Source organism: Hirundo rustica, chromosome Z (genome assembly GCF_015227805.2).
Source record: "Hirundo rustica isolate bHirRus1 chromosome Z, bHirRus1.pri.v3, whole genome shotgun sequence".
Classification (NCBI taxonomy): domain Eukaryota; kingdom Metazoa; phylum Chordata; class Aves; order Passeriformes; family Hirundinidae; genus Hirundo; species Hirundo rustica.
In genome coordinates, this window is record NC_053488.1 from 16,883,424 (window position 1) to 16,910,171 (window position 26,748).

Sequence of the window (26,748 nt, forward strand, 5' to 3'; positions counted from 1 at the left end):
CCTATCCCTACTGTGCCATGGGCAAGGATGCCTTCCACTACGCCAGGTTGCTCAAAGCCCCATCTAGCCTAGCCCTGAACATTCCCAGAGATGGGGCATCCACAGCCTCTCTGGTCAACCTGTTCCAGCGTCTCAGCACTTTCACAATAAAGAATATCTTCCTAATATCTAAATTTCCCGCATTTCAGTTTGTACCCATTACTCTACTCCTTGTCCTGTCACTGAAGTCCCTATAGTTCCCTTTCAGAAACTGGCAGGTTGCCATGAAATCTCCATACAACCTTCTCTTCTCCAGGCTGAACAGCCCCAACTTTCTCAGCTCATCTCCATTGGTGAGGTGCTCCAGTCCTGTTAGACAAAACCTAAGACAGAAGCTATGTGTTGCAGATGTGCAGTGTGCTCCGTTTGGTGGTACAGTACCACAATATGAAGTATCTCAAATGAATCCATGTATGAGTATCTGCATTTCAGCAGTGGTGACAATCCATGGCTTTTGTGGTGCAGAACGTAAGGGTAGATGGTCTGGTCTGTCTGGATCTTTTCCTTTTAAGTGTATGAAACTGTCATTGTAAATTACGCCTGAGAATTTTAAATGCATTAGTCTCAGGAAAATTAGAGTTCTATTTCCTTCAAGGATCTTAAGTAACTGGTGCTGTTTATTCTGTAAAAAAATGCTACAGTTGCTAGAGTATCAGTTATAAATAGTAATATACATGTACTCGTTATATCCAGCAGGTTGATTCACCAGATCCTATAAGTTGTTTCTACATAGACAAATCATGAAACACCAGCAGGACTGGATATCTTGAGTACTGGGGACCTAGTGCTCTTATTATATTAATTTTATTTTAGGGTAGCACTTCAGGTACTCTTAGAGTGCATTGTTGAGCTTAATCAGAAACGGATCTGATTTTTGTATCTGAGATTAGTCGGTGATGCAAGGCAAAGCATTTTAAGTGGGAACAAGCAGAGATTTGCATCAAAGCACTTCATTCATATGAAACACTGCTCTAGGTGCTCCTGTAACTGTTAAATTGACCTTACTGTGGTGAAGAGGGAGGGTGGGGAGGTTGTCACAGGTAGTTTGCTCTCTTACTGGTTTTGATTGTTTCTGAGTAGGGAGCCTGAGGTGCAGATGCTCCTGTTGGTGTCTCCAGTGCTTTGGAACTGCATGTTCATACTTCCTTGCCTTTCTTTCTGTAAATTGAACTGCCTTCTGATAAATATGTTCTCACATACAGAAAACTAGGGGAGTTGTTCTAAAATGTGAATAATGTTCACTATTTGTTTTTGAACTAAGCGATTTTTAAGAAATCATAAGAGGTTAAGCCTGAAGGAGTTTTAAAATAAGAAATGAATTAATAGTTACTGAACTTGTGGAGTCTTCTTGACCAAATGGTTTAAGTCTTAATAATCCTTTTTCCAGTAGTCTTTCATTGCCATGATCTTCAATTTTTTCCCTGTATCCTATTTTTTACAAAGAAAAGTTAATAAAGCATAAATATCAAGGCTTTTTAGTAATTTTTTTTTGAGATTTGGGAATTACCACCCTTCTTGAAAACTGCTTCTTCTGTTTCTTTGTTTCATTTCTCCCCCAGCAACATCTGTCTTCATTACCCACATCCTGCCAAATGGTCTGTTGTGAATACTTTTATTACTTCACAATGAATGATGCATTTTTTCTCAGGGGAAAAAAAAACAATTTACTGTATTTTAATTTGAAGTTTCCCATGTCTAAAATGCTGCTTCCAAACAAATCTAAAGTATATTATAAGCTGTGTAATAATAAAATAAAGATTTACTTGGATTTCGTTCTTGTCAAACTTGCGACAAAAAGAATAAAGTAAATTAATTCCTTTTTATTTTGCTTTTATGAAAGTTGTTTCTTTTTTTTTTCCCCTGAATTTACTAAATAGGGTAATTCAACAGTAATACATAAATTTGAGCAGAGAGAACTTTATTTCTCTAAAGGCAGAAATTCCTTAAGTTCTACAAATCAATGTGCAGAGCACACTGACTAAACCTGCAATGTGAATGTAGTAGCTAGAAATATGGTCAGGTTTACAGTATTTCTCTCATTTTGTTGCAAATACTTGTTTTTACAAATTTCATTTCCTGTACTGCTGATGACATCTTAACTAGTTGACAGTTTCACACTCACAGCTTCATTAGACCAGTTCCTCCGATAAGACAGGGTGAGCCCCATGCTTTGATCAAGGAAAAAAACAAGAACAAAACAAAACAGAAAAAAAAGCAAACAAACAAACACCCCCCCCCCCCCCCCCCCCCCCCCCCCAAGTGAAGCAATATTAAAAAGAAAAACCAAAAGTAATCACAAAAAAATCAAGGACTGATTGGAAAGTACTGAGTCTCCCACCTGTGTCAGTCATCAGCTCTATTGACATGGTCATGGGCAGCCAGCTCAGGTGGCCCTGCTTGAGCAGGGGCTTGGCCCGGTGGCCTCAGAAGTCACCTCCTGGCCAGCCTCAGCCATTTTGCCATTTTGTGGTCCTTCCCTGTGACTTCAGTTTTACCCCATTCTGGGTCCCTGTCAAATCTGCAGTACTGAGGATTACGAAGTTGAGAGCGTGGATCTGTAAATAGGCGCCAGTTGTGCATGGGTTTTGTTTGATGTTTTGAAGGATGTGTTTTCCTGTATTGCTGCTAAGTAGTTAGTGCTTTAGCAGTCTTTAAGTGTGACAGAACATTTTGGCAAAAGAATCATGCCTTGACAATATGAATTCACAGATCATCCCTTTCCTTTCATCTCTCCTTAAAGAAATAGTTTTAGGTCTTTTAGATAATGATGGGAGTTTTGCACTCCCAAAGAGCGAAATGTCTGTGTTTTATTGGAAGGCAGCTAATTAACATCACTAATCTGAATCTGAAATAATTTTTCAACATGTTACAAATGTTAACATTTAGAAACATAGAGTATTTTGGTAATATAAAGGAAATTGGTGGTTGGCCTTCCATTGAAAAGAAGTATTGAAGAATTACTAAGTTAAGAGCAAACGTACCATACTTTCCTATTTAAAGTGGAGTTCTGTTATATTCTTTTCAACAGCTTTAAACAGTCCTACTCAGTTATTGAGGTAATAGCCTGTAATATAAGCTTCCCCAGGAGGGCCCTGTGTTAAGTCTTCCCTCTCCATCTACTACAGAGTAACCCCTTTTTCCCTTTTAACCACTGTTGGAAATCATAAATATATTTTGTGATAGTAATTGTTAATGCATGAAAAAATCTTCTAGTCAGAGGTGAATTTTATTTTCTGTCAAGAAAGCTGAAGGGCAAGCAAGTCTCCGAAAGTTTAAATGCCCTTTTCAGCTAAATTTCTGCCAGGGGTACTCAGTTTTTTCAAGTGATTGTGGCTGATTTAGCTGGCACATCCTGTTACCTTTGTCAGATACTCAGGACTTTTGAGGAGTGCATTTCTCGAGACATTGTCATTAAAAGCTTTAGCTAAATCAGATGCACAGGATAAGACAAGGAGGGATGTTGAAAAAAGTTTATTTGACCATTGTTTTAAAATTCCTGTAATAATTTTGGCAGTATAATTCAATAATAAAGAAGTAAACGTTTTCTCGGGTTTCCCTGATTTGCAAAGTGAAAGTACTGATAACGCTTCAGGTATATTTTCTTAGGTTAACTATGTCAGTTTCTAGGATAGGACTGATTTTTGTGGTTGTTTTTTCTGTGGTCATCCTGGATCATATCCTTGCATCTGGTAGAGCACAGTGTGAGAGGTCTGTGTGGTAGAGGCAGATTGGAGCAGTGCTTCAGCAGGATGTGCAGCAGCCTTGCAGGGGTGTGCACTGAGGTGTAAGGACAATGAGTGTGAGGAAAGAGGGCTATGAAGAAATGAGTTGGAGCAAATTGACATCTGTGAAATATGTCACTGAAGGAAAAGAAAGTACAAGAGGAGGATAAGGAGGATACAACTTCTTCAAAAAGATAAGGAAGGTGTGGAAGTGAAGATATCTCACACACATCTACCAGATGGAAACAAAGACTTTTATGCATTTGTAACTTAACCGAATCCCAATAAGCATAAGGCAAAAATAGTCGTTCACTTCTGGAAAATTACTATATTTCAAGTACTTTCTCCAGAACATGAAGCTTCAGAACCTGTGAATGAAGTGGTTTTGTAAATGTAAGAAGTGAAAAATACTGTGTTCACATCAATTTTAAGACACCAGAATTACTTTCAATAAAATTTCCAGAGAGACTTTTTTATTGAAAAGCAGAAATAATCTGAACAGGGAATTACACAGAAAAGTTCAAGATGACAGTTTAAAGTTAAAAAAACAACAACAACAAAAAAACGCCATTCAGATTATACCATAGAAACTATTAAACTAGAGTGAAAATACCTGAAAGGGTGGGATTTTTTTTCTTGTTTGAAGGAGAGGAATGTCATGAGGAGTCTTTAATATACTAAAATGTGATGCCGTATACTAATACTATGATGCTTCTGTAAAAATTACATACTTATGTTCATGGCGAGTAGTACAAAAATAAGACTCAAATTCCACTAATATATTGTCATAGAATCATAGAAAATTTTGGTTTGGAAGGGGCCTGTAAAGGTCTTCTGGTCCAACCCCCTGCAATCAGCCAGGACATCTTCAGCTAAACCAGGTTGTTGAGAGCCCTGTCCAGCCTAGCCTTAAATGTTTCCAGGGATGGGGCATTCGCCATCTCTCTGGGCAATCTGTTACACTATCTCAGTAACTTCACTGTAAATAATATCTTCCTTACATCTAGCCTGAATCTAGCCTTTTTCTGTTAAGAGTCATTACCCCTTGTTCTACCACTGCATGTCCTTGTAAAATTCCTTCTCCAGCTCTTTTGTGGGTCCTTTACAGGTACTGGGAGGCTGCTGTAAGGTGTCGCTGAGCCCTTCTCCAGGCTGAACAGCCCCAGTTCTCCCAGACTGTCCTCACAGGAGTTGTGCTCCAGCCCCCTGATCCTCTTTGTTGCCTCCTCTGGACTTGCTCCAACAGGACATGTTTGGCTCTCTGGGCTGTGAGGGCCATGGCTGGGGCACGTCCAGCTTTTCATGCATCAGCACCCCCAAGGACTATGCTGAGTGCTGAAAAAAACACAAACAAAAGAATTTCCATACTAAAGATGATTTAACACAGAAAAAGATAACTTATTTCACTGATAGACATCCTTTGAAACAGGTCAGAAAGTGTCTGCCAAGTGTAACATAAAGGCTTAATACATACTTTCGTAGCAGATACAACCACTTAAAATTCTCACCTGGCCTTTTTTGGGGTTTCCCAAAACCCAAAGTATATTGACAGTTACTAAGTCCATTGTTAGAAATTTGTAAAAAAAGTGCACTCTGATCACATTTGCCCTTCACACTTGGAGACTGTGCAAACCAGCAGAGGAGACTCTACTCATGGGACAAATGGAAGATTGTTTGCTAGAGAATACTATTTTGTGAGACAAAATGTGAGATCCTTCAAAAAATGCAGATTTTTCAAATACTGTAATTCCACAAGGAATAATGTCTTGCAGAAGGTTTTACATTGCACTTCCCTACAGAAACAAAACCAGATGCATGACTGTACTGATTTAAACTCCTGTAGTCCTTATATGCAGGATCTCTAAAATCACAGATCCTCTTTAAAATGAGGCTAGTAATACTGATTTTGTGTAGTGTCGCTGTGTTTTCCTGTAATGTGACAGGCAATTGGAGAAGGAGATTCACATCTCCATTAGGGGAAGAATTAAAAGTGGCACTGTTCTGTTCTTCTATCTCAGTAGAAATTAGTGGCTTTGGGCACTGTTCCAGTGGCAACATAAAATTTTAAATGGACCACAAGTGTGTATTTTTCAGTTTTACATTGCTGGTTTAAAATTAATCCCTCTGATCTTTCGCAGCAATAAAAATTTTACTTTAATATTTTGTTATTTATTTATAAAAATGTCAAGCACAAAAACTCTTTTCTAATAGATTTTCTAAGATGATCTTTTAATGCAGTATTGTATGAATCATCAAAGCAGCGTTGATGCTTACCAAATGTTATTTATCTTGCATGAACATAACTATATAGACAGGTTTTAATTAGGGGACCTCTTTCATGGAAAGCTTAAAAGCAGACGGTGTTTGTTTATATTTTGTTTTCAACATAAATACAAAAAAGAGCATTTAGTGTTTACTTGTTGTTCATGTGTCCCTGAAAATTAAAAGCTAACAAAGTTGAATAAAGTGACACTGTTTTACAAGAACTAAACTTCAGTTCTTCTGTTTAAAGTTCAGTATGCTCCTACACTTCAGAGCTGGCTGTGAATCAATAATCAAGCTTTCCCCTCCCCCCCCCATCTGGAATTGAAAGACTGCCTCTTACAACAGCAGTAATATTGATAGCATAGGCAGCATTTCTTAAATCTGATTTTATATCTCTTTCTTCTTAGTTCCCATCATATGGAGTCCATATGATATCTGATGGCTTATCTGTGCCATCAGAAAGACTAACTATCAGTTTCTGTCAGCGCAGAAAAAAAGTTGTGATTTTTCAAATTAATTGGCAAGCTTTAAGTATTTATAAACTACAACAGAATATGCAAACTGTGGTTTACCATATGTCTTTAAAGTTTTAATATTCAAGTTGCCAGAACTCTTCCCAAATATCATCCCAATCCATATCATCACGGTTTTCCCATCTTACAGGAAGGCTTTCTGTACATGTCATAAAAAGAGTTTGGTCACTAAGATGACCCATTTTCGTAACTGACTGTGCAGTTATAAATGTGAAATACACACATGCATCTAATACATACATGTACCTAAATTTGAGGAGGTAGGTTCAGTCGTGACCACTATTAATATAACTAAAAGACAATACAGTTGTAATTCTTAGTGTAGCTTTTTTCTAGTATTGTAGCAATCTCTACTTATTTTAGATGGTCACACTTCTTTGTTTTTAATTTCACAAGTTCCCTGTTGAGGATTTGTATTTGTGAGTATTTTCCCAGTTGAACTGAAGGAAAAGAGAAGCATCACTAACTACGCTTAATTCTACTAATATTACATTGTTTATAAGATTTTAGAAGTTCTTTCTTAGAGCAATTCTCGAAGTTTGGAGTTTATTTGGCTCCTTCTGCACATTTATTTATGTGTTTTTGCAATCACATACCTGTTACAGAAACTGCTTACCATGTGTCTAGTACTAGTGTAGTGTAGGGTCTGTATGTGAAATGACTGCTTTCTAATTTAAAGGCAGCAATACCAGTGATAGTTCAAATTCCAGTCATCCCTTTTTTTGTGTTTCTTTAAACTGTATCTGTCTGCTTTTGCCTTTACATCAGATGATGGGAGAAAAGTGGAATAGGAAACCATCCTTTTAGCTTTGTAATTACAGTGTTGTTTTTCATATATTAACTCTTTGTACCTTTGTTGCCAGGTACCTAGTTCATTCATGCATTTTTGTCCTTTAAGACCCAATTGTTTGGGGGTGAGGCTGCTATTGAACCAAGATGAGGGAGGAGTGCTCCAATAAAAACAGGAGTAAAACAGCTTTTAGCTTTGCTCAAATAATTTATGTAATTTTTTTTGTTGTTGTCAATTTTTTTGAGAAAGGTAGGCTTTAAAATGTCCCATCTTTGTTTCTTCACTGTTCTGCTATAGGCAATCCGAAGCTTCCAGGTATCCTTACACATCTTTCCGATGAACCCTGAAGTATGGAAAGAAGACCTTTCCTGGGCAAGAAAACTGCAGGTACAGCAGAAGGCCACAAAGACTGAGTCAGTACAAGCACTGGCAAAAGGAGAAGAGCTTGGGCAAGAGTCAATCCCAGACTATGACTTTGAAAGTGATGAAATCGTGGCAGTCTGTGCTGCCATTGCAGAGAAGGAGAAAGCTCTTTCAGCAGCTAAAACGATGGTGATTGTGTCTGCTTCAGGCACAGTAGAGACTGTTACCGAGCAGGACAACTGGCCTGCGACTCCTGATGAAACCCTTTTCATCAGGGCCCGGTAGCGCAGCCTCATGGGTTGTCATACCCTAAATTTTAAGAACTGCTGCTATTTATTGTATTTTGCTTGCTTTGTGTTTGGTGGTGGTGTGGTGTGTTTTTTTTTTTGTTTTTTTTTTTAATGGTAGGATGGCCTACAAAAGTTAAAGAACTGAAGTTATTTTTCAAAAAGAAAGGCAAGGGTTGATTCTAAAAATGCTTAATTCTTATGAACAAATGTAATGTTGAAATGCTTAACTGCATTCTAACAGCTGATTTCATCTTAATTTTTAAATTTATGAATTAAAAAATTCATAATTTTTCAAGTTAATGTGTACATTTTCATAGTAATTTGGAAAGTTTTATTTAAGCTGTAAAAGTGCTGTGGTTTATTCCCAGCTGACATCTCAGCCCCACAGAGCTGACTGACTCCTGGAGGAACAGGGAAGTGAATTGGAAGAGGAAAAGTGAAAAGAACTTGTGGGCTGAGATGGAGACAGCATAACAGCGAAAGCAAAAGCTGCAAATGCAAGTAAAACAAAACAAGGGATTCACCCACCAGTTCCCATGGGCAGGCAGATGTTCAGCCATCCCCAGGAAAGCAGGGCTACACATAGGACTTGAGAAAAGACTCTGAATGTCCTGCTTTCCCCTACCTCCTTCTTTCCCCAGTTCTGTGTATTGAGCTGTGGGATGGAGTATCCCTGTGCTCAGCTGGGGTCAGTTGTTCTGGCTTGTCTTTTCCCAGCTTCCTGTTCACCTCCAGTCTTCTTACTGGTGGGGTGGGATGAGGAGCAGGAAAAGGTCTTGACCTGTGCAGGCACTGCTCAGCAGTAATGAAAACAACTGTGTATTATCAACACTTGCCAGCACAAAATCAAAACCTAGTCCCCTACTTGCAACTCTGAAGAAAATTAGCTCTATCCCAGCTGAAACCAGCACAAAAAGAATATTTAAAAATTATTTTGGTCACTGTTAATTAACATCATTTTTCTTCCAGTGAAAGTGTGAACTGTTATTCTGTTATTGACACTCTTGTTTTCATTAAGATTACTTGTTCTATGAGAAAGTTTCCTGTGAAGCAGGAGTGGATTATTATTTTGTATGTCTGTGTGTGACAGATCTGATCTGTAGGCATATCAAGTAGAAACCTTTATGTTGCTTTCCTCCATGAGTGGGTTAAACATTTTCTAATTAGATGAAAGGAAATGCTTTACTAAACAAGGCCCTGAGTGCTTAGTTACAGCTAAATGTTTCACCAGAAGAAAGTTTGTACTCAAACTGGCCTTTCCTTATCTTGTGTGCTGTGCTACAGACATCACCAGAAGTAGAATGGTGGGAATAGGAAATACATATGGCTGAATGGTATTTGGGGCTTTTCTTTCCTATTGAGGTTAGTCTGATAAAGGGAGTCAATTTGCTTTTCCTAATTCTTATGTCCTGCCATTAAAAGTATCCTCTTAGGGAAAACAGCAGTTCTCCAGGACAGAACTGCTGGAGTCTCCCTTTTTATCTTTTTTGGATTTTGGATGCAGCGGTAAGTAATGAGGCATACCCTAGGAAATTTTTTTAACATTGACTTTTTTTCATGGGAAGGTTCCTCACACAGGCAGTTCAGAGAAATGGAAACAGGCTGTTTCTTTGATGTGCTCTGTGGAGCACATCAGCTATTCTCGTTTCATTGTGTTGGAGACATGGTAGAGATGATCACATCCTAACAGTACTGGAAAAAATGATCATCTGAGGAATTCCTGAAGAGTTCAGTTTGTGAACATGTATTTTTACTTGATTTTGATAAAATTTTGTATGATAATACATAGTTTTGCAGACAAGTGAAACTTCTGTTATCAGTCATCTGTGCACTTTTCAAGTCTGATTTTTAATTTCAAATTAATACATTTTAAAAGAAAATAATGTTGCTTGAGAAGTATAGTGTTTTTACAGTGGAAAATGCATTGCAGAAAAACTATTCTGAATCATACTTTCTGTTTATGTGATATCAGAATGCCTTTATTTAAGAGGATACCTACAGTTTTTTGAGAAGACTTAATTGCCTTGTTGTACTAAATTTTCATTAATTTTTGCAAGATTCTCCCTGAATGTTTTTTGTATTTGTGAATTATTAGATCTGTGCTTGCATGAACACACATTCACACAAAATCACACCTTTTACTATCTTATGAATATTCAAAATAATTAGAACTACAGTGGCCTGAATATATTAAGAAATGTAAAACATCATCATGCTACATTTTTATTTCTTCATTAAGTTCAGAAAGATTTTAAATGCTTACTGGGTAGGCACTTGATTAAGATATGGTTTGATAGTTTAAATGATTAGAGTTGAAGGATTTGCTAATCTTTCTCCTGTCAATACAATCTAGTCAGCTGTAGGAAGAGTTAGAATGAGAGTGGTTTGGACAGATTTCTACAAAGAAGAGATTTTTCTCGGGCTGGAAAAGATGTGTGAGATGCTCTAGGGTATGTTTTCATTTTGAAGGAGCTTGGCTGTATCCACCTCATCTTTTCTTTCTTTGCGCTTTGTACTTTGCGTCAGTGTTCTGTCGTTACTCATACAGGAAGGACTGCTGCCATTCTCTCAGAGGCCCGTGTTATCACAGAATCTGTTTCCACTGAAATGATTCACAAAGTTCCTATTCACTGCAGGGCCAGACTGCTGGAGGGGTGTACATCTGCACCATCAGGCTTTGCCAGGCTCGAGGGGTGATGGTTTCCATCCCGTGTACTAAATGTGTTTTCCTTCTGATTAGATTAGGTTATGAATTCTAGGTATTGTCAGAACTGTAGTGTTTTGTAGAGCAATTAAGTTCCCGGGACACCATTTTCAAACTGGGGAGAAGTCCAAATATTGATGATTTCAACATTGTTTTTTGTACAGCATGCCATGTTTTGCACGTATGTAATTTTCTGGATCGATTCTCTGGTTTGAATAAAATACTGACTTTCGCTTCTTAATGATACTTGTATATTCTTTGTGTTATAACAAAAATAAAAAAATTATTTCCCATTCCGGAGCATTCCTTATTTAATAATTGGCTTTTGTCTCTGGTGAACATGTTAATGTGTTTTAGTAAAAAAGAAAAGAAATCTTGGGGAAAAATATTTAATAAAAGGTGATGCTAAGAGTTTTTAAACCGCTCAGGGATATCCACATGAGATGGAGCAAATGGAGATGTTATCCAAAACAAGTTATTAGTGAAATACACTCCCCCTTTGACATTGAAAAATTATTTTTATTGTTCCTCATTATCATTAGTGGCAATGACTGCAGCAGCTTTCATGTGTTTGCCTTCCATATGAATCACATAAATTAAGTGCGATTAATATGTTCAGCTGTGTTAAAATGCTGAACTGTTGCATTCAAGAGGAACTCTCAAGAGCAGCAGTGGGTTAGATGCATTAATTTTGATTTAAATGCCTGCAGTTTAATGTTCAAATATATTTTTCCCTTTGAGTCCCTTCAAATCCAGTGGAAAGAAATACACAGCCTCACAGGGCCATTCTTATGTCTGGTGTTAGATAAGTATCAGAATGAGTTGAATCAGCCTCCCAAGGTGCCTAATTATTTCCCTAGACTACAAAGGAAGCTCAAGGTGACTGGCAGTTAACCTCAAAAGCCGAAGCCAGGCATGTGACTTCTACTCTAATAGATGGAGATAAGTATCTTTAAAAACCTTAAATGTACTGGGAGAGAAATAAATCCTTTTGGACAATACTATAGGATAAAAAAGGAATAAGGATCAGATAACACAACAGTGACTCTTACTTGATAATACCTTAAGATACTGGATTTTAAAAGTAGTCATGGAGAGGGATAAAAAGCAAATGGAGCAGATTACTCTGGGTTTAGAGATCAAGATCAGAGAGGTAGCATTGGCAACTTGCTTGCCCACACAAGGTAAGTTCCCTCCCAGTCCTAAAACCAAGGGAAAGGAGGCAAAATACTAGCACTGAGGTGCTATCTTAAATTTATTTTGAGTTCATAGAATTGCTATAAAATTCTAATGACTGTAGTTAGGACCTGGGGCACAGGAAAGCAGAAGGATGTGGGCTTGATATGTTGGCAGGTTGCAGGAACTATGTGTTTATTGTAGGTCACTGCCATGTTACCATGGTGCTCCCAGATGTGCTGGAATCCTTGGGCTGTGGTATGTCCAGAGAGGCTGGTTCTGGAGCAGATGGGCATGGATGGCTACCAAATTCTGCCAGGTGTGCTGCCTGGCTTTGAGGGCTGATTTCCTAAGAGCCACAAGGCTAGGAGCTGTAAGGGTTGTAATGGATAAATGATCAAAGGGAAAGATTAGATGTGGGGCTCGAGCTGACTTTGGTTTCACAAAGCGGGAGATTCACTGGGTTTCTAGGTTTGTAAAGCTGGCAGGTCTAGAAGGGGGCCTGGAATGCAAAGGACTGGTGGTATTTGGTAGCTCTAGTAGTAGGTCTGCCTTAAGTGGAACAGGTCTGCTGTTGTGTCTGGCATTAGAAATAAAACCTCAAAAGCTTCCTGACTTAGGATGTTGGCTGTGCCATTTGAAGATAGCAGATTACACTGATCCTGTTAGTGCATTGGCACAGGGTCTGTTGCACCAGTTCGGGTCAGACAGCATGGGTGTTCCCGACAGCAAGGAATGTGTGAGCCTGATTTAAAACAGCCCAAGTCCTCTGACAGTGCATCTTACACCCTAAACTGTTCATAAGGCTAACTTGATCAGAGATTGAAACTAATCTACAGATCTTCACAGAAACCACTGTCTGGTACAGATGGCTCTCATCCTGCCTGTGGTGGGTGGATCCTCCAAGCCTTGCCACAGGACAGGGGCTTAAATCGAGCTAGGGCTGGGGCTTGGGGTGTGATTGCGGGGTTGGAGGTCTAGCAGTGTCTCTGGAAGGAAAGGGTTCAGCAAAGCAGTGATCCGGGATGTGTGGACAGGACAGACTCCTGTAAGTTAGGGAGGAGGACTGCCAGTCACAGGACTAGCAGGGTGGACGTAGTTTGAGAGATACAAGTTTGGTATGAGACATTTTTGAATCAGTACGTTTTATGTGAACACAGAGGATGGGGGATGCTGAAGTGAAGGAGCGTTCTGAAGGGATATGGATCTCTGAGGTTTGGGAACAGGGGAGATACTAATGTGTGAGAAAAGAAACTTGTATATATGGAAACCACTCACAATACCTAGCAAGAAAATAACCTTTTAACCTCCATGTGGCATATTAGACTCTTCAAACATGTAACCTTATTTTAGAAAATTTAAGCTCAGGGAGGCTGAGGAATTAGTTCCGTGATGTGTCTGTGGTCAGCATTGGAGGAAGGTGCTAAACCTGAGTGGGACTGTGGGGCAGGTGAGTGAGATGTGATACTACTGTCATCTTAAAAAAAGGGCACACTTGGCCCAGTCCTGCTGCCCAACTGCTCCTGAACACTCATCTGTGTTGCAACTTAACACAACGGAAGTGCTCTGGTTTTGCCTTTGTGCACTGCCATGGAGCTGTGGCAGGCAATTGCAGTATTGCTCAGAAGACTTTGTGGGCTGCTAGAGAATCATGGAGTTCATTCCTGAGGGAGTTCATGTTGCTGATGAGTCTAGACCACTACTGTCACGAATGCTGGGGGCAGGAGGAGTTAGGTCTATTGTGTTTGCTAAGGGAAGCTACTTAAAATGGTCTGTTCTTGCTTAAAGCTCTTTCAGACCATGTGTATTTCTCATCAGCAATGATGATAAAGAGTAATAAAAGCATATTAATAATTTAAAAATAGTGAGCCCTTGCTTATTTACTCACACACTGTAGATATTTAATTCTGTGATTGCATAAAGTACCAGTAATATTGGTGGGCTGCACTGGGCCAGCTGCAAAGGTGTGGTCCCATACTGGTACATGTGGTGCTATCTGGCTTTGGCAGTCCCACCTTCCTGCTCTGCCAGGTGCTATTTCCTGTCTTGGGAAGTATGATGAGTCTGTTCTATCTGTTGGTCACTGCTAAGCAACAGACCATAGTGAGGTGGTTTAACTGCAAGGAATTCAGGCAGATCTTTATCTGCAGCTGCACAGGAGCTTGGGTAATACTGTTCTCCAGCTTAACTGGTGAAAAGTGGCTGTTGCTGCAGCAAATATTTGTAGAGATTTAACTTCACTTTCTATATGTATGAAGGCAAAGAAGCTCAAATTCTCCCCTGTTAAAGGAAAAAGTCCTTGCTCAAATAGAGAATTTTTATGGCCCTGTGTCAGTGCTCTTGGAGACCGTTTTGAAGACAGCGGCTTCTTGCTGATGGTGATCATGCCGTGGTGTTTTGGAAACTTGCAGCACAAAGTATGCTTTGGCAGTAGCAGAGTGCAAAGCATTCCAAAATGGGAGGCTTGTTAAGGCAAGGAGCTGGCACTGAATGGCAAACTCATGTAGACATCTGAGATCAAGCAGAACATTTCCATTTAATTGTGATCCCCAAAGTTGCTTTGGTCGGTACAATTGCTTTAACAGATCAACATAAGGCTCAAAATTTTCATTACAATGTAGCATTCACATGAAAACACTTTAAGCAGCATAACATGCTTTGTATTTGACAAAACATCCCCCAAATATCTGTACAGAATTATTTTGATACACAGTATTTCTGGAACAAGATCTAACCCATACAACATAAAACACAAAACTCTTTTTTTGTCAGTGGTTTAACAGCTGGTTTTGGTGATGTGTTTGTCATCAAAACTCTAGCAACAAATGCTTTTCAAGGTGTTTAAGACTGAGATACAGTTCTATACAATCTATACTTTAAATGAAGATTCTGCTTCCATGGTTTCATACATTTATTTGATGGAGTATCAGATTACACAGTCATAAAATTCTATTTACTATTTAAAGTAAAATGATAAATGTTATGAAAAAATACCTTTATAACATCAGTGATGCTTTAACTAAAGTGAATATTAAGACTATTAACCAGGAGTTGAAAGTTTCAGGCCCTGATATTGAAAGCACTTCTATATGTCCTTAACTTTACATGTAAGGAGTCTCCCTGGCAGCAGAGGGACCGCTCTGATAGGCAATGTTAAGTGTGTGCCTAAGATGTGCGGACTGGGCCAAAGTACTCAGAGAAGCGCGCGTGTGTAACACAGAAAAACATTCTCAGAACATAAATAAAATCTGATTTTTTTAGTATATACATATATCTCTTAACTGGAAGGATGTGTTTTCTTTTTCTCTCTTAAAAAGGCATATATTCCCATTTCACTCAGAAAGTGCTTATGTATTCTCAGCTTGAGAATTACCTCATCAGCTGTGAATCTAGCATGGACAACAAATCTAAGCCAAGAATGCCTTATCAGCAGGAAATACTGAGGGAAGAGAAGGCTGGCAATCATTTCTATATACCTTGTATCAATAACAAACCTTCTCATAGAGAAGAATACACTTTTAAATATTTTCAATCCTGATATATATACAGTGATAAAAATTCACATTTTCATGCTTTAGTGAGACACTTTAAAATCCTACTGCGGGCAGCTCTCAGAGTAGCTGTGTCCAGTTCCTAGCAGCTGCCTCGTATTCAGCTCTAAAGAAGCTTAAACTTGATAGCTGAGCAGCCACGGGCAAGGAGCAAAAACAATTCTACCAGACTTGGAAAGGGAAAGAAAAAAAAGAAAAAAAGCAAGTGATGGGGTCTTTCTATTTCCAGAGGCACAGTAGCTCTCCTGTGTCCCACAACAAGACAAGGCAGTTCATGTTTCCAGTCCCATCAGGCCTTTCTGTGCCATTTCTGATGGCAGGGCCCAAGTGCAACGTCTGTTCCACTCTTTAGTCCTCAGTAGTCTAAAGGAAATGTACCCATCACGCAGCCAGAGAAAAACAGCCCTTTGAAGCACAGCTGAACCCCTCTTCCCACGAATAGGCAGAACACCTATCTATTGCACCAGTTTTTCCAATGTACCAGGAAGTATCCCCAGGGTTGATGCCTTTCATGGCTCTCTATATGCACTTTTCTGACAAATTCAATGTCTCTGTGGGGAAGGTGACCTGGAGAGGGCCACTCTTGGATGCAGAGCTGGCCCCGCCACCAGAGCTGATTTCGCTCACCAGGAAGACACTCTCGGAGTCGTGTCCCTGTGAGGAGTCCGAGGTGTCGGAGCTCCGCAGTGTCCTTACGGACGTGGTGTCGGACTGCGCCGAGCCGGCGCTGGGGCCCGGGAGCAGCACGCGGCCCCCGACGCTGCTCTCGCTCAGCTCCGGAGGGTACAGCAGCGTCTGGGACGTGCTGCTGATCTCCCTCAGCTCGCGCGAGATGAAGGAGGGCGACTGACTGGACATGGCAGAGGAGGTCCTGCGCCCATCCACGCAGTTGAAGTTGCCCCCCGAGTGCTGCCTCCGAGCCCCTCCAATGCGGCAGAAGAGGCATTTGATTTTCTCGATGGCTTTGCTGAGCACAGTCTTGCGGAGGAGGATGTAGATCCACGGGTCCAAAATGGGGTTCACTGAGGCAATACGGATGGCTTGCAGGTCAGGGTTTTGCCTGACATCTTCCACCGATTCTGGCCGGTACAGCTGGTTCACGAAGACACGCACCTATCCGAGGAGGAGGAGGGAAAGGAAGACACAATTACATGACTGTATCAGGACAGAAGAGCTTATACTTCAAAGCAGAGATCTAGATTTGCAGATGTAAGCTACGACAGAAGAGCAGCCAGGCAAAGTTAGGCATCTCGGATTGGCACCCATGAATTAGTTTTTGGAAACAGCAAAAAAAAAAGTCAGATGAAAACTGTAACACCTTTATTACATGTAGAACAAGACTGACTTTTTCTCTCTCTTTTGCCTCATAATTAATCCCGAACCTCCAAATTTAAGTTGATGTCTTTAAAATTTCCCAGGAACAAAGATGTAGACCTGTATCCTGCTTCCTTGGTATACCTCAAGTCTCACACAACCTGCAAAGAGGTTAACTTACTGAGTGGGGGTGATTTCCTGCAGTAACTGACTGGGGAGACCTGACCAGTTCCTCTGGCAAAGATCTAATAATCACTTAGAAATTTACTGAAACACACACAATAATCCAAGTACACCAGACTCTGTTAGCAAGTCCTGAGTTGTCAATACCCAAGTTTAGAAATGTATTTTCCTGGCACCTGTCCTTACTGGAACTGCTTTTATAACCACAAGTGTTTGCGTGCTGCAGCATCGTTTAGAAAAACAGAAACATCAAAAAAAGAAAAGGAGGAGAAAACACCCAGAAAGACAGATTGCCAGGCTAGGAGATTTTTAACAGGCCAGCATAATGTGATTATTTCAGCACTTGGCCAGGGTACTCTGTTCTCCTATAGGAACCAGCATTTTAGTTTTACTTACAAAAATACTAATGAAGTGGTCTAGAGTTTAAGATGTTGAAGATGATGTGTGAAGTGACTACTGAATTAGTGATTCTAGTTTATCATGCATAAATTTTAAAACTGAAGGGCCCTGTCTTCTACATAGAAATGTATTCTTCAGCTTATTCTTCTAGTTTCTTCTTCATCTGGTCTCTCTCCTTGTTTAGAAGCCACTTTTGTAAATGTGCTGTAAGGCACAGTCCACAATGGCGTTAGAGGAGTTTGCTGTGTTGGTAAGTCTCAAATAGTTCTTCTCCAGTTTAGCAAGACCTAAGCAGCGGCCAGTTAGAGAAAGGCTTAGGAAAGCCACTGAAAAGTGAATAATAGGAGATTCTGTTTTCTTCAGGTTCCTTAAGGCAAGTCAAAATAGATTCCTTAACTATATTATCATCTGATACAGTAAAAATCTAGTTGCAAAATTACTAGGTTTTTGGAATCTCATCCTTGGCTTCTGGAATGAAGCAAGGCCTGCAGAGCTATGAGGTTACAGACATGGAGGCAAGCAAGCATTTAAATAAATGAGCCAAATTAGGACAGCCCTCATAAGTTTTGTTTTTTTCTTTTTACAAGTCCTGCAGGTGAAGCCATCCAAGTCTGGTAGAAAATTTTACAATTCTTGAGAAATTTTCTTGCAGGAGGGCAATGTAGTGGCATTCAGCCTTGCCAGTATTCAGAGACAGAGCGTTCGCCAAAGCTATTAGTGGTATGTCTAGAATAATGCAGAGTCCCTCTGTGGAAGCCTGTGCCTACAATCTCTCTCAAATGGTCTGTCAAACTGATGACTGACTGTTATTTCCTTTCTCAGTACTTTTCTCGAGGTTTATGAGTAACCTAGTGACCTCAAGATATGGGAAAATCTTTATAAATTCCAGATTTTAAAACTGATGATTGACTTTAAAAAAAAGCAATATAGTGATGCCACTTCTATCTGCAGTTACTTTCCTAATGATTTATAAGACTGCAGATGCCTTTCTGACTATTAATTGATCTGTTAGGCTAAACATGCCGTTCAGGTGCTTCAAAGAGTATTCCTATACATGATAGACTTATTTTTATGGCGTTTTAAAAAAAAAAAAAAGTTAAGAATCTTACCTTTAAAAAAAATATTTGGCTTAATTTTAAACTATTTTAGACATAATATTGTTTATCATTATAAATTTTATTTACAAATAACTTCATTATAATTTTACTTACAAGACGGTAATTCTATTATTTTATTTGCCATTCTGACTGTCTGTTTCGTAAACAGCTTTCCCCGTTTATGCTGCGAATCAAAGAATTCGGAAACGAGGGGTTGATAAACAAGGTGTTGCTCCCGGGCGCGCCGCTAGGTGGCGCGGCCGCCCCGCGGCGGGCGTGGCCCATACACGTGTGTGTGTGTGTGAGGTGTGCGCGCACGTACCTGTAACATGCGAGTGCTCGTATGTACGGCGGGTACATCCGTGCCACCGGTGTGCGTGTGTGTGTGTGCGCACTACCTGCGTACAAAGCGTAGATACGTATAATGTGTGATGCTGTGTGCACACGTGTCATGTGTATATATGCACAGCAGGCATGTGTATATGGGTAATGTGTATGTGCAGAAAGTGTAGGTATGTATAGCATGCGTGTGTCCATACGTATAACATGTATGTGCGTATATGTATGTGTATAATGTGTATAACAAATCCACACAACCAGAAGGCACAGTCGGAAGACAGCTGACGAAATACAACAGTTCAACTTGGAGAACTGGCTTGCCTTTTTTTTTCTTCTCCCCCCTCCCCCCCCATTAACTCAGAGCTATAGTTACACACCAGTGATTTAACAGTCGGATTGTTCTTTTGATAAGCAGCACGTGAAATTGAGGTACTTATTCCACCTCTTTCTGCTACCTGGCAGATTTTATGGAAAGACAAAAATGTCTCCCAGTGGCCACTCTGTGGCTAAAAAGGATGGGTGTAAAGGACAATTGCTAATGGTACAGGACAGCTTGTTTTATGCTACCTCTGCATGCTGTATTTCCTTTTGACAACTATGCGGCATGTGGGGGTTAACAATTCACAAAGTGGACAGAGTCAGTGAAAACTGATGGTACAAAATTGTTTCTACTTCCCAGAAGAGTCCCGTAGAAAAGCTCCCCAGAATGTCATATGCATTTATCAGTTCACATGTATTGTTGTCCTACATGAATCACAATAGGGTAAAAATTTATCTGTGTAGGAATGTAAATTCTATCCTTCTTTACTTACTGGTGAAACGACATTTAGTAAAGGATCACTTAAAGTAACAGCAAGAGATGTACCCTGTTTTGGCTACAAGTCCTCTGCTGCAGGAGGTAACACAATAAAAGATATTGCCTGTCATCTTCTAAGCAAGTGCCAAGTAAGTGAATACACTACTAAATAAATTATCTAATCTGGTGCTTGGATTTGTGCCATTTGAAATCCTAATTAAAAAAGGAAGCAATCTAGTTCAGATCTCTAAAAAGTAGGGTTTGTATATTATCTTTCAGCTGTAGAATTCAGACAACGTACCTTGAAAGTACTACCAGTTTATTTGCAATTAAGAAGTACACAGCTCTAAGGTACGTCAAGCTTACGCTCAAGACAGGCACTTGTCTGTAGGATCAGAGTCCTTGTGCTGTTTGCGCTTTTCCTCTTTACTAACCACAGATGCAAGTCATGATTTCTAATCCTATGGAGAATTGTAAAGAGACTTTTATAGTTACAGCCACACTTGTAATTGTTTCCACAGCTTCCACCTGCCCTCAAAATCTCCCCACATGCTGATATGATAAATTTAAAAAACATATGGTAATAAGCAGGAACAAGTTTTTCAGCTCCACAAGCCAATAACCTTTGCCCTTCAAGGTCTTACTGTCTGCTTGGTGACTAGTCTACTGCCAAAAAAATCATGCCTGACACCTTGCAGTTGGTTATGGCCTTGATACTAAAAAGTTGAAACTAGCCAAGCTAAAAGAAAATCCAATTTTAGATGAATTAAACATCAAGTTAGAAAATCCTGATTGTTTCATGCAATCAACAAGACGTACACCCTGAAACACTAGATTTTACTTTTCATATCACCATAATTTAACAACAATGTTCAGTGGTCAGAATGAGATAAAGATCACACACTTAAAATTTTTAAGAGTATCTGAGAGACTGCTGGAGTGAATTACAGACTTTGCATAGTGTGTGCCTATTTACTCTTGAAAGGAGCTTGGTATTTTTAGAAAGATAAAAAATTCTACTCTCTTCTTGACAAAATCTCTCCTAATGTAACTTATTCCCTATGTTTTACACTATGCAATTCTAGTTTCTAAAAAGCTCAAAATATTTTAGGAGATGATATAACCTCTGTGGAGTCAAGACAAGAGTCAGCACATAAGTTTGTGCTTTCCTTACTTAATTCTTAAACTACGGTCAGATTCATGTCTTTCACACCCCTTTCTGCACATTGAGAAGACATCAGGTTATATCAAGTTTCCTTTCACAAATATGTTTTTCATTCATCTTTTCTTTCCTTGAAATATTTGATCAGCCTTCAGTTCTGTCGAGTTCGTTCAATATTTTGCATAACCTCCCATAATTTTGTTACAGCACTTGTTACTTTAAATTCCTCATTTTATGAATAACCACTAAAACTCTAAACTACTCCATTTGTAAATCATGTGCTGAAGCATCTCATTATTAAAAACTGCTGTTATCTGTGACTCAGTTATTTCAAGTTTTGTTTAATACTTTAATATTTCAAGTACTGAAATCTTTTTTCTATCAAACCATAAGTGGATCCTGTTGGATTGTACCCATCTACTATCTTTTTATCTTGTGAAAGTCTTTGTTCTAAAATGTTAGAGGTATATGTGTCTCTTCCAGACACTGCTTTTCTTTGACTTACTTGATGGTTTATTGAGCTGAAATCATCAGTGGGAAGTCAGCTCATCAAAAGAAAACTTAAGTCACAAAGCACCCTTTGAGCCTGCTTTGTGTATCTGAATCATGCCGGCAACCACCACCTCACCACTTTTATGGTTCTTGATGAGTGCCAGGCTGACCTGTTACAGGTGAGCCTCTCACACGGCAAGGACTCCCTGAAACTCCTCCGAGTCATGAAAACGTTAAGTCTGTATATTAGTAATCTACCTGCTTCACCTAGTGTCTCTTTCTAGGGTTTTACTGTATAAAGGTGTCACTACTCTGAGTTTCCCCATTCTTAACCTCAGTGTCCGTGCATCCAGAGGGCTTAACACAGCAGCATACATGCAGTTCATCATGGGCACAAAGCAGCAAAAGTGGCTGTGGGCTTACTCCCGCAGAGGGAGGCAAGGGACTTTAAAAAGCTACTTAACAATGAAGAAATTTAACCATGCTGGACACTGTGATGTTGCGTATATATGTGGTTATTTGGGTTCATTTTCTTAGAAAAAGCTTCCTTTTATTTTTAGTCATCCATCTAAATGAAATTAGGGTCTCTTACGTCATTTTAGATCGAGAAAATACATACTGCTTTAGCTGGTGAAAGCTAAGTTATGTGAACGTTCCCAAGGTAACACTCTGCCTTTCTACAAAGCGAAATCAAGGTCTGGGAAAACTATACAACTTTATCACCTGCACCTTCACATACTTCTGCTATATGCAAGTTTTTCACTAGCTACTGTTCAAATAATAAACCTTTTGCCCCACCCAGGTTTATTAATTTCAGCTCTCAGCAATCTAGTTCACTTTCTTGTAAACCCTCCCTCTTGATTTCCGCCCCCCCCCCCCCCCCTTTTTTTTTTTATTTTGTAAGTATCATGTAAAAGACTGCCAGGTTCAAATAGATATAAACTACTTCATTTTGCATTTCACATTCAGACTTCTCAGCACACTCCTCTAGCTGCTTTGCTACGGGGCTTGGGCATTAGGGCTTGGTTTGTTTTTTGAAGCTGTTTAAGTCCATCACATCATGACACTGTATTTAATTCAGAGAATTCTTTCTCTGCATTTACCAGCATCTCTTTTGAAAATGCAATATTGTTCTGTAGTGAAGTAGCTGTTTTGATACTAGATAAATCAAATGAAGTACTGTCACCCCTCAGTACTGTCGGGGTTTTGGCCACCTGACGCAAGTCAGCTTACCCCTGCCATATCTGGAGCTGGACTGCAGGGCAGGCTGGCACAGTTCCTCTGCCTAAGCCATGTGCTCCTCCCGGGGACACCCTGTGTGCAGCTCAGGCAGCACCTCTTCACCTCCTTTGGATGTCAGGCAGTGGACACACGGCACCATGCTCGGTCATGCCTTGGCACCACACCAAGTGACGGCGCTGAAGGATGGGAGATGGCCTTTGGCAAGGGCCGGGACCCCAGCGCTGCAGCACAGTCACACTTCACTAGCTCCTGCCCGTCAGTAACGTGGCAGCCCTGGCCAGCCCTTGTCCTTACAGCTCCTCTGAGCAGGGGGACCCACTCGCTGACAGCTGAGTACAGTTCACACGCACTGCTCTAAACTTCCTTACAGTGATGCACAGCTTTGCGTCTCCAGCCGGCCAGCTGTATGACATACATTGCACCCCCTCTCTGTGACAGGGAGATCACCCTACTGACAAGAAACCTCTTTCAAAAAGTCTTTCTAAAAACACCTTCTGTCTGACAGCCACTGCTTGAGTTCCTACACTGTGTTTTGTAAGATGGCAAATAAGGCAAGCCAACTATTTGTTTAATGTCTCTGAGCCAGAGTAGGTCAGGATTTTTGACAAGCTTTATTTTGGCGGCTGGCAAACAAGAACTGAGCCCCTAGCTAGTGGATTTGGGTTTTTTTGTCTTTTCTGAAGATAAGGTGGAGGAATAGAAAAAAGTGGATCCTGTGTGTTCACTTTAATAACACTAACTGCATCCGCCTTTTCAGAAAATGAGCGAACAGTTAGTTGTTATTTGACATTTCAGCATGATCTCAAGGTCTGTGTGGGCCAGATTCCTCCAACACTTATTTCACTGAGCAATACACTGACAGGTGGTTCCACTGAGTTCACTCCTCCCACTGTCCTGGAAGGACTCCTGTGTGGGATCTACCCCAGAGGTGGTGCACGAATCCCTGAGGAGTGGAAGCCTAGCTTAGGTTTTGGTTGTGAAGAACTCTGTAGGTTGCTAGTGCCAAGTGAACACAACCCTATCTTCCTTTTGCACATCAGCAACAACGTGCCCACTTTAAAAACAGACCAAGGAGCCTGAAATGCAGGCCAGACCCAAGCCTCACTTATCACAAATGAATTTTGCAGGTGACCTTTGAAGTGCCCTTAGCAGTCAGGATTTTACTACGTGGATCCCAGTTGAACAGTGAAACAATTACTGAGATTTTTTAATCAAATAAAGGACTCTGGAACTTGGGATTAGCAGGTTTCTTTTAGTGTTAAATGTAAATCCACTCAACTTTCTCTTACCTTGTATGTATGCTTAACAGCCACTGAGTTATTGCAACAGTTTATGACACTAACTGTAGGTGCCACAAATAAGCACCTATTCCAACAGGAATCTGTTTGACAAATACAGACTAGGAGAAGACAAGACTCTGCAGTAAGGGTGATGGAACAGAAAAGGGTTGCATGATGTTACTCACCACCAGAGGAATGGAGCAGATGACCACGACCAGGGAAGTGGCAATGAGCAGAATAACCATCTGGATTTCTGCTCCAGCCATCCGACGGAAGCTCCGGCGTCTGCGAAAGTCAGATAAACGGCTGGAGGTGGTGTCTGTCCCCAAGGACGTGCGCCGCATGAACTGGCGGTGCATGCGAATAAGGGCCACGCACACCAGGATGTTGCAGATCACAGTCGCCAGGATCAGGAAGGAGCTGAAGCCCGCATACATGTAGGAATATGCTGCATGGGTGGACACGTTTGTTCGCCAGTCTATGAAACACCAAGTGTAAGGGTACTGCAAGGTAGATTTGCCGAGCCCCATGCTGGGGAGGGCGCAGAACAGCACGTTGGAAGCGTAGATGGCAAAGAGCGTGAGCCCTGCCAGCTTCTTGTCTACGTAATGGTTGTAGAAATAGGCATGGTTGATGGCCAGGTACCTCTCTATAGACATGGCACAGATAATGCTGAGGCCAGAGAGCCCAAAGAAGAGGAGGATGAAGGAGCTGTACTCACACAGTGCAGCTCCTCCTGGCCATTGATTCTGCAGGTAAGTGGCAATTGTCACTGGACTCACCAGGCAGGTCCCCAAAAGATCTGTGACTGCCAGTCCACAGACCAACGTGTAGAAAGTGGTCTCCTTCTGCTCCTTCCTGGACTTGCAGAGCACCACGATGGCTATGAGGTTGCCCACCACACCGAAGATGAACATGACAGTGGGGATCGTGGGGGGCTTCCCGCCTTCGGCCCCGCTGGCAGTCCCGTTGGCGGAGCCGTTCGCAGGTGGCATGATGGTGGGGTCGAATGACATGATACCCACGCTGCAGCCGGCGAGCTGAGAGACGGCAAGATCGGGTCCGAAAAGGAAAAGCCGAGTAAGGGAGGGAAGCGGGTTGTACAGTATTATATACTGCGAAAGTAAAAATTCAAATGCGCGAGAAGTTATTTAAAAAAAAAAAAAAAAAAAAAAAGAAAAAAAAAAAGTGTGTATCAGTCAAGAAAGAAAAAAAAAACCACAAAACCAAAAAAACCTCCTAAAATGGGGCCGAACCGGGGTGCCGTCCGTCAACCACCGACCGCAGCCGGGGGAGCCGGGGCTGCCTCTTCCTGCCGCAGCGCTCCGAGCCCAGCCCGGAGGGGGATCGGGGCGGCCCGAGCCGAGCGGAGCCGAGCGGAGCCGCCTCACCGCCTCTCGCACCGACGGCGGGGAGGGCTCAGCGAGGCGCTGCGGCGGCCGCTCCAGGTGCCCTCGGGGCGGCGTGAGAAGGTGCCGGAGCGCTGTGGCCGCGGCTCACGTCCCGCCGCCGGCCGGCCGGCGGTGCGGTGCGCTGCCGCGGAGCGGAGCGGAGCGGTGCCGAGCGCTGCTGGCCGTGCGGGGCGCGGGCGCCGTCTCCGTCCCCGCGGCACTCCCGCCGAGTTTCGCCGCGGAGGGCGGGGGCGGCCCGGGCCGCTCCGCCGCCGCTCCCCGCCCTCTCGCCCCATTGGCCGCGCCGGGCAGGGCAGGTTGCGCGGGGAGGGCGCGGGCGGGGGGCCGGGGGCGGCGGGGGCACCTGTGCGGGCGGCGCGGCCCCTGCGCCCCGCGGGCGCGGCCGGCCGGAGCGCGGGCTGCTCGCACCGCAGGACGGCGTCTGCCGCGCCGCTGGCCCCTCGCCGCCCGGGCCGCCGGGCTCCAGAGCAGGACCCGGGCCGGGGTCCCGCTCTCCGTGTGCCGGGCCCGGCCCGAGTCACACCCGCGCCCCCAGCGCCGCGCACCGCAGAGAGGGGCGCGGGCGGCGCCGGCAGCCGATGATCCGGCTGGGGGGCGGCGTGTCCCGCTGCCGAAGGGACGGTCTGCTACACCGCGTGTTTCTGGCCTCTGTTAGCGTGGGTACCGAGCACGGGAAGGGCGTGGGTGCGTTCAGGGGATGCATTTGTAAGTTTGTACCGAGAACTTGTTCGGTCTTGACTGTGAGAAGATCACGTGTGAATTGGAAATAGGGTTACGCTTGTTGGCAAAGCCCTGCGATTATAGTCAGTCCTCTCCCGGCTGATGGAAGGACAGCGGTCGCTTTGTGCAGTGCCCGTGTGCGGCTTTCACCCAAGCGGTGATGGCGGTGATGTAGTCCCTTGTCCAGAAATGTCCATACAAGACCTACAACCGCAAGTATGTCCGTGAGAGTTTCTGTGCTAGTGACCTGTGCTATCACCTCTGGTTCTGGGATAAAGCTGCACGTTGTCACGCTGGATTTCACACCTGCTGGTCTGTTGCCCCTGTACACTTGGTGACATTAATTGCTATAAAGGACACAAAATCTCTGTTCCAAAAGACAACATTTGTATCCTTAGAGGAATCTCAGACGTAAAGGCAAAATGTATTATAAAAGTCTGTTATTTGTCAGTCTTATCATCTTCCCTCTCTTTTATTTCTTTTAAGCCTGTGAAAATGATGGCTGTGGACTTGCTATCAGTAAAATAATGATAACATCATGATATACTGATGACAAAAATACTGACAGAACAAAATATACGAGGACAAGTTTGTACTGTGGGAAAGAGAACAAAGGGTTTCAGTTTTCAGTGCGGTATGGGCAGACATGAAGAAAAAAAGCTGGTTTTTATTTGATCAGCCATTTTTTAAGTGGCGTTATCTAACTGATTTGAAAACTAAAATGCAGTTTTAGAAAAAAAAAAAACCCTTGATTTTCACTTAATACATATAGGGATAAAAAAATTGTAGCCATGGTGGTGATCTGGTCTGCGCAGAGAAGACAAACAGCACTTTTCCTTACATTTTGCTGGTATCGGCTCTTTATTTTTTACAAAATAT

General features: G+C 41.8%; 2 protein-coding genes across 2 annotated transcripts in view; one reads left to right on the forward strand and one right to left on the reverse strand.

Moving 5' to 3' along the window:
• TTC33 (tetratricopeptide repeat domain 33) overlaps positions 1-10,947 on the forward strand; it is a 51,392-nt gene extending 40,445 nt beyond the window's left edge. Inside the window, exon 5 of the mRNA XM_040090886.1 lies at positions 7,647-10,947. Within this exon, the coding sequence (XP_039946820.1) occupies positions 7,647-7,997 (351 nt within the window). The 3' untranslated portion in view covers positions 7,998-10,947. The remainder of the gene's footprint in view (positions 1-7,646) is intronic.
• A 4,794-nt stretch (positions 10,948-15,741) lies between these two features.
• On the reverse strand, positions 15,742-24,804 carry PTGER4 (prostaglandin E receptor 4). The gene is made up of 2 exons (XM_040090304.1): positions 23,923-24,804; positions 15,742-16,546 (listed from the first exon to the last, which is right to left on the reverse strand). Exons 1-2 carry the CDS (start codon positions 24,751-24,753, stop codon positions 15,953-15,955), a joined length of 1,425 nt encoding a protein of 474 aa, XP_039946238.1. The 5' UTR covers positions 24,754-24,804; the 3' UTR covers positions 15,742-15,952.
• Between the last annotated feature and the right edge of the window lie 1,944 nt (positions 24,805-26,748).

Coding starts and splice junctions, on each gene's coding strand:
- PTGER4 (XM_040090304.1), bottom strand. CDS start 24,753: ATGTCATTCGACCCCACCATCATGCCACCTGCGAACGGCTCCGCCAAC. Junction 16,547..23,922: donor TCTGCTCCATTCCTCTGGTG/GTGAGTAACATC, acceptor CTCCTCGGATAG/GTGCGTGTCTTCGTGAACCA.